At 39.1% G+C, this 8,805-nt stretch overlaps 1 protein-coding gene across 2 annotated transcripts in view; it reads right to left on the bottom strand.

Moving 5' to 3' along the window:
• LOC143026579 (peptidyl-prolyl cis-trans isomerase D-like) overlaps window positions 1-8,805 on the bottom strand; it is a 46,379-nt gene that overhangs the window by 3,387 nt on the left and 34,187 nt on the right. For both annotated transcript variants that reach the window (XM_076187212.1, XM_076187213.1), the window contains exons 5-6: window positions 3,962-4,080; window positions 27-177 (exon numbers count right to left, since the gene is read on the bottom strand). In XM_076187212.1, coding sequence (XP_076043327.1) covers window positions 27-177; window positions 3,962-4,080 — 270 coding nt within the window. The remainder of the gene's footprint in view (window positions 1-26; window positions 178-3,961; window positions 4,081-8,805) is intronic.

Genomic DNA, 8,805 nt, shown 5'->3' with positions numbered 1-8,805 from the left:
ACATATTTAACAAGTACAGTACTCACTTTAGTGCATTGTTCCACAGCTACTTCATAATGTTTTTGCTTTGTAAGACAGAGAGCATGATTTAAAAGGCACTGTACTGTAACCACATTGACATTCTTCTCATCGTCATCAGAATATTCCTTCCTCCAAAATTCACCACGACTTTTCAAACTGAAAATAGAAAAATCTTTGTATAATTGTTAAACATACTCAAAGTTATTCATATGATAACTCTCTGTGTGACTAATAAAATCATAATAATAATACATCTATATACCAAGGGCTTCTTCCTCCTTATAGGGGAGGTAACCATAGCCAGTCAAGGCACACACCCACTCACATTCATTCTCCTCCCATCCACCACCCTTTCCCTCTCATCTTAGCTCCTCATGGATGAAGGGTTATTCACGTCTCCTGTTCATTGCCTGAGTTAGAAGCAACTGCAGCAAGAGAAAGTACATCCAGAGCAAGGCCACTTCACTTACACAGCAACCATCTCTCCTTGTCCCCTCACAGATACAATAGAGAAGATGGAGAGAAATCTCTTCAATCTTCATCAAAATATCATCTATATACAACCATTCCCCATTCACACCTATTTCTTGCCTTCTCCCTTCCCTCCTTAACAGACATTACCTCCTTGCTTAAAGCCCCTTTCACTCCATCCATCCTTTTCATCCATGGTCATCCCCTCAAGTTCACTCTATCCAACTCTACTTTGAACACCTATAATCCATCTGTACAGGCACTCCTCCAGTCCTTGTGCACTCTCCCCTTCCTTAGTCATACATCAAACGTCACTAGCTACTCCACTATAACAATACCTCCCTTTTCAGACATTCAACATGACACCCATCCCACCTAGGTGCCTTACCAACTCTCAACTTACCAACCTGATCATGGGTGGTGACTTCAATGCCAAGTCGTCTGCCTGGTTTGTCGACAACCCTGACACAGACAGAGGGCTTGATATACAGACTCAATTCGACTCATTGACTATCATGAACAACACACATAATCATACACATATCCCATACCAAGCCCTCTACACTCCCTCCTCTCCTGATATCACCTTTTGCTCCCCCTGCCTAACCCCAACAACATCATGGAGAGTGGTCGGAGCCCTTGGTTCTGACCACCTTCCAATCATCATCACCACCAAAACAAGATGTACCCCAGCTGGCCACAGACACACTTACACCAATTACAAGAGAGCTAACTGGGAAGCCTTTACTGAAGAGACAGAACAACATTTTGAAACACTTAACAGTACACCAATCACAAACATAAACAATGCTGTGCACGCTTTTAATACAATCATACAAAACGCAGACAAGAGATACATCCCTAGAGGCAACAGAAAATCACACAACCCCAACTTCACACCAGAAATCCAAGGCCTCATCAGACAACGTGACACACTTAAACACGATACCCCCAAACCTATCCCTCAAAACATAGCAGACCAAATACAAACACTAAACACTGTGATTGCCAATAAAATACATGAACAAAAAACACAAAATTGGCAAAACTTTATCAATACACTTGATCACAAAACAAACACCAGCAAATTGTACAAAACACTCAACAGCATCACACTATCCAACACTAACACTACACGCTCTCACGCAGCAATAATCACAACAACAGATAATCTACCCTCAAACAGACAACAAGCAAACGCACTCATACGTCATTTTGCACAGACGAGCCATCTTACATCTCACCCTGACGACCGACGCACCATTCGACGTAAGAAAGACTTTCCCACAGACTCAGACTATACACCCTTCATAGACAGTCAGACAAAACTCATAATGCATAGTCTCAAGCACTCATCTGCCTGTGGCCCTGATAACATAAGCAACATCCACCTAAAACACATTGGACCACAAGGTATACACGCACTCACAAACATTGCAAACTACAGCTATTCACACAACACTATACCCGACATCTGGAAGCATGGTAAAATAATCAATCACCATTCCAAAACCGAACAAAGACCCAACAATCCCAACATCGCACCGCCCAATCACACTTCTCTGCACCCCCCCTAAAGTCATTGAACGCCTAATACTTAAACTTGTCACACCATATATTCCCCTTGCTGACTCACAACACGGTTTTAGGCCGCTACACTCCACAAACACTCTTCTGACAAACCTCACACAAAGAATTTTAGATGGCATCAATTCAGATAGGCCCCACCACAGAACACTTCTTATAACATTGGACATTAGTAAAGCTTTTGATGCTATCCCCCGCCACAACCTAACAAATAAAATATATAACACAGACATGCACAATAACACCAAAAGATGGCTGGCCAATTATCTGGCAGGCAGGAATGCTCATGTGTCATATAATGGCCAATCATCGCACATCAGAAACATTAAGAACGGAGTACCACAGGGCTCAGTTCTATCCCCCACATTATTTAATCTATACATGCATGACTTACCCACGCCAGACACCTCAGAAATACAAATCTCTTCCTACGCAGACGACATAACAATCACATGCACACATCGTAACACAGACAAAACTGCAGAAATAATCCAGCCTTACCTTGACACACTCAACACATGGTTCATCACAAACAGACTCAAAATAGCTCCAACCAAATCTACAGCAACACTTCTCACCAACTGGACAAAAGAACACAAATACATACCTCATCTCTACATCAACAACACTCTAATACCACACACAAACACACCGAAAATTCTTGGTGTAACATACGATACATCCATGTCTTTCAAACAACACCTCACAAACATAAAAAACAAATGCACACCTAGACTTAACGCACTTAAGTCAATCACTGGAACAACATTTGGACAAAACAAAGAAACTAATATAACAATATACAAACAATGCATACGCTCAGTGATGAATTATGCGAGTCCTGCATGGGCTCCTAATCTCAGTGAGACACACCACAACACCCTTCAAATCATACAAAACAAAGCCCTTAAAACAATTACAGGCTGCACAAATACATCACCTACAGACCATTTACACCATGAAACAAAAGTCCTCAAAGTCAAGGACCACCTCGACATGAGAGGCACACAAACACTTGCTGCAGCCACCACAAACACATCACACCCGCTACACTACATAGCAGAACACCCACACACACCAAGAAACATTAAAACTACACCCAAAGACCTTTATTACACACAGATACTCTCTTCTCTTCCTCCACAACCACCAAATACCAGCCTCCGGAAACATATTCATAATCATATCACTCACCGCTCCATTAACACACTGAAAGACAACACACTGCTGCATGCCAGACCCCCTGATATCCACCCTTCTGAATCCTCTCTCCCACGTAAGGACAGAGTCCACTTGGCCAGACTGCGATGCGGTCACCACCCAGCACTTCTAAGCTACCAGAAGAGGCTGGACGACCGTGTTGTGAACAGCTGCCCAGGATGTAACACTTCACCCCATACCATACAACACATAATGGAAGACTGCATTATACACAATCATGCACGCAAACAACACAACATACACTCTGTAAAGGATTTGTGGGAAAACCCAGTTTCGGCTGTGGCCTTCCTTGGGGAGACGGGACTGCTCGGACAGACAGTCTAGGGAACGACAACAACAACAACCAACTCTCATCATTTTCAAAGCTCCTTGTACATACGTATGTATGTATTCATATTTTGTACATAGGTTGTAGTATGTATGTATGTACATAGGTTGCATTTTTTCAGTTCTATGGTGATCTTTTTGGGGTAATGGTCAGATGGGAGGTCTTGTATGGTTTCTCATGTTATTTGCATTTGTAAAGAAGGTAAGCACATTGCAGTGTTAGGTGATGTTGCATATTCTGCTTGTTGGAGGGGTTGTCTAGTGGGTATATTACAAACATTGACCTTCAAAATACAAATTACATAAATTCTCTAAAATACAAAAAAGATCTTACTGTTCAATATATCGCAAGGACTTGACATATTTAGCTGCAGCTTCTGTATTGCTCCCCTCTTTGATAAAATGGTTGCCAGCTCCTTTGATCTTCTGAATTACTTCTATAAGATCTTCCATCTGAAAAATTATCACTTGATTAATCCAGAATATGTGTAATAGATGGAAGCCACAATATTTTTTCACATCTAAAACAGTTAGTTTAATATTCAGGTATACACAGAAGATAAGAAGAGAAAGAAGATGATGAATGATTATTATTATTATTATGGCAGTGATACCAGGGTAGTGTGTGAGATGCAGGGATTACCCATCATCCAGGAGGAACCAAGAAAAGAGGGAAGGAGGGGTGGTGAATGGGAGTGGAGTATGTGGGGATGAAATGGGTGGGAGTGGATTTATGCCTCAACTTTGGCTACCACCCTTCCATCCACCACCCTCTCCTATGTGTACTTATTCTTGACTTTCTTCCTAAACACTGTGTTTGCTATCATCTCTCTAGACACATCTCCACCATCAACTCTCCACTACAATTTTTTCCTGGAACTCCACACTTTCCAACCACTCCATCAATTGTATCCTTTCCTATCCTAGCATTAAGGTCTCCTAATACTACTACATTCACATTTCTCCCTAAACCCTCTATGTACTTATTTAAATAAAAGGCTCCCTTTCCTCTACACTCTTCTCACTCCCAGGCCAAATGCACATACAAAAACCCACATCTCCCTTCCCAGTTTCACCTTCATCCACATTAACTTTGAAGAAACTTCCATCCACTCCACTACATGCTTATCTATCTCTTCACTTACTTGTATAGCCACCCCTTCTCTCCCTTGTCCTCTCTTCACTTCTGAGAACCTCCCAACTACATTTCCAAACTCAAACTTCCCTGTCCTTTTAAACTTGGTTTCACTTGATGCCAAAACATCCATCTTTCTTCTCACATAATGCCTATCTCTTCCCTTTTACTCTCATCTGTACCACATCCATGCACATTAACCCCTTCACTCTGGGGCACATCACACGTCTGGCAGCATTAGCTGCCAGACGTGCGATGTTGCGTCGTAATAATTGCATTATAAAAAATAAAGTCACTGCTCAATCGCTCCTTCTCTTTCACCTGTGAATTTTGATAACCATAGAAAATATGATGAAGCAAGTTTAGAGAGAATGAGGGTCACGCAGGTACGACTACAATAAATATAATCAAGACACCGACGTCGGCATCATCACGTACCCACTTGCTCCTCATGACGCCTATGTAGGCATCACCGTATGGAAGTGGTTAAAAGACCCAAAACCTTAGGATTCTGGTTGGAAAACTCCTAGACCCTCTTATGCCTTTGTTTTTTTTAGGAATGTCCCCTATGGGGCTACAGGGAGAATGATGCCAAGTTCTATCCCTATCCCATTTTTGTCACCTTTTACGACACAAGTGGGAACATTTGGTGGCAGTATTTTTTTTCTCCCACCAGAGGGTTCGGTGATAAAAGAAAATGAATATTCAGAGAAGCAGTACAGGACAGTATCAAGAGCGGGGGGATAGCATAATAGATGGACAGTCTCAGTATAATAAAGTATCATAATTTCTCTATGAATAGAGATTTCCTCTACCACAGACAAAATGATGTGTGGCTCTGTTCTGTAGGGGTGCCCCATATAGACCCTTAAGTATCAGCTGCATACTACTGAGCAGCTTTTAACCCCACAATAACATGCACCCAATACTTTTTGACTATGAGCTTTGTTCACCCCATCCAGTCATCATTTCATTGGTCTACTCCATGATCTCACTCCTGTTACCACCAATTCATGCATCCTCTCAGAATATTTATTTTCATCCATATTTTTAATATGACCACACCACTTCAGGTAGGCCTGTTCTATTCTTTCCCAATCCTTATGTTCCCAGTTCCTTCAAGAATCCCATCATTCCTTAACCTGCTACATTTTCACTGCTTCCATCCAGGTCTTACACCCTTACATATCAAGTTGACAACTACTACTTCCTGCCATCTTTTCTTTGTGTCTACTGACATCTTTTTATCCAATATGTTTCACTACTTTTCCTTTTTTGTCCTCCTTCACTCTATGGCCAATCTCTTCCTCCAGACTTCAACTTCAATGTATACCCATTCAAAGATATCTGTAAATTTTAAACTATTCCATTTTCTCCCTATACAACTGTAAGTCAACTCTGTACCCCTTACTCTTGGAACACTTGGTTACCACTATTATCTTACTTGATGAAACAGAACACATTGTGCCTGCAAAAGCCCTGCTGGTCTGGACAAAGGCAAAAGTTTTATGGACTTCTACTAGCCTCCAATCAACCCAAAGAACCCCCCAGACCAAAAAGCAGCACATTCCCCACCTCCACAAAATGTGACCTCAAGGAGGTGATACTTGGTCTCTGGATTGAGCCCAGAAACTCACTCTATTCACTGTGCCACTTCTCTCCAACTATCTCCCCTTCCTTTATTTCATCCCCCCCCCCCCAACTCTCTCTTTCCAAACAACGAAATTAGTACCTCAGTGCCTACTCTCCACCACCTCCTCCTCTAGGAGATTAACCAGACATAAAAATAAACCATGGCCCTTACAAATATCTTCATATCTCATTTTATCTAAACTATTTTTAAATTCATGTATTGTTTTTGCACACACTACTTTCTCATCTACAGTAACTTGTTCCAACTGTCTATTACTCTGTGAGGAAAGCTGTTCTTTTTCAGATCTCTTCTATAGCTGTCTTTCTTGATTTTCTTTCCGTGTCCTCTTGTATTTCTAACATCCCATTTTATTAGATCCTCTCTGTCAATAATTTCTATGCTTTTCATGATTCTGTAAATAGCTATCAAATCTCCTCTCTCTCTTCTTTGCTCTAGTGTCTGTAGCTCAAGTTTTGCTAGTCTCTCTTCATATGATAGTTTTGAGTGTTGGTGCCAATTTTGTAATTGCTCTTAGTATTCTTTCAATTTTTTTTAATACATTTTTTGTACTTGGTGACCACATCGTTGCTGCATATTTCAATCTTGGTCTTATCAGAGTGATTAATATTTTCTTCACCATTTCTTCATCCAGGTATGTAAATGTCACTTTGATTGTTCTTATTAAATTATAAGTTTCACCAAAAATCTTATTTGTTTCTCAGGTGACATATTATTCATAACAATGACTCCTAGGTCCTTCTCATTTTCTACTTTTTTTATTCTTTCTTCTCCCAATTTATATGATCCTGTTATTCTGTTTTTGCTTTTTCCAAATTCCATTATACTACACTTTTTTGTGTTGAACTCCATCTCCCACTTCCTACTCCATTCCCAGACTTTATTTAGATCACTCTGTAGTGATTCACAATCTTCTTCCGTGGTCACTTTTTTTTAATAGTTTTGTATCATCTGCAAAGAAGCTCATATAACTTTCAATTTCTTCATCCATATCATTAATATATATAGCAAACATTATTGGGGCCAGAACTGTTCCTTGTGGAACACCACTTATTACTTCATCCTAATTTGAGTGTTTGTCTCTTATCACTACTCTCATTTTTCTTTCTTGCAAAAAGTCTTCCATCCATTTAAGCAGTTTGCCCTGTATTCCTCCTTCGGTTTCTAATTTCTTAAGCAACTTCTTATGTGGTACTTTGCCAAAAGCTTTTTTTAGGTCTAGAAATGCACAATCCATCTTTCTTGTATTATATCTATTAGCCTTGAATAGAAACATATTAAATTGGTGATGCATGATCGTCCTTGTCTGAATCCAAATTGCCTTGGATTTAGCACATTGTTTTTTTCTAAATATTTTACCCATCTACTTTTGAAAATTCTTTCACAAATTTTTGCTATTGTACTTGTTAGAGAGACTGGTCTATAGTTGTTAGGGTCTTCTTTATTTCCCCCTTTATATATAGGTACTATATTTGCTTTTTTCCAATCTTCTGGAACTTTTCCTTCTTTCAAGGAACTGTTTATTATGCTATGTATTTTATTGGCCAGTTCATTCCTGCATTCTTTCAAAATCCAGTTTACTATTTCATCTGGTCCATGCGATTTTCTGACATCAAGATTACTCAAGTGTTTCATTATTTCATTCTTTGTTACTTCTATTTCTTTCATAGGGGGGACTTTCTCTTTCCATTCGATCTCTTCAGGTTGTATGTTCTCCCTTGTAAACACTGATTTAAAATGCTTGTTCATAATTTCCGCCATTTCTATTTCCTCTGTGTGTTCAACTCCTCCTTGTCTTAATTTCTCCAAATCTTGTTTGTTTTTCAGTTTGTTGTTTACAAATCTGTAAAATAATTTTGGTTGATCTTTACATTTTTCTATGACATCTTTTTCATATTTTCTCTTTTCTTCTCTGCACACTTGTACATATTCATTTCTATAACAAGTATATATTTTCCATTTTTCAGGTCTTTTGTTTTTCTTCCATTTGGTCCAAGCTTTATCTCTTTTGTCTTTTAACTCCCTACAACATTTGTTGTACCAGCACTTTACATATTCTTTTTCTTGTTTTTGTCTTGGGACATACTTTTCCACTCCTTTTTTATAAGTTTTTGTCAAAATATTCCATTTCTCTTCCACTGTTGTTTCTTCTTTGTATATTTCTTCCCAGTTTTCTTTTTGAAAGAATTCTCTTATTTTATCAAAGTTTTTTTTTTTTTATACATCATTCTTCCTTTTCTATATTGTTCATTTCTTTTCATGTATTTTTCCTCATTTAGTTCCAGTTCAATCGATATGTGGTCACTTTTACTTATTGGTGTTTTATATTCAATCTTTTCCACTATTCTAGGTTCAGATGTGATTATTAGGTCTATTCTCCATGGTTCTTCTT

Source organism: Oratosquilla oratoria, chromosome 6 (genome assembly GCF_046742065.1).
Source record: "Oratosquilla oratoria isolate Oo_2021 chromosome 6, ASM4674206v1, whole genome shotgun sequence".
NCBI lineage: Eukaryota > Metazoa > Arthropoda > Malacostraca > Stomatopoda > Squillidae > Oratosquilla > Oratosquilla oratoria.
This window is presented reverse-complemented; position numbering and strand designations above follow the sequence as displayed.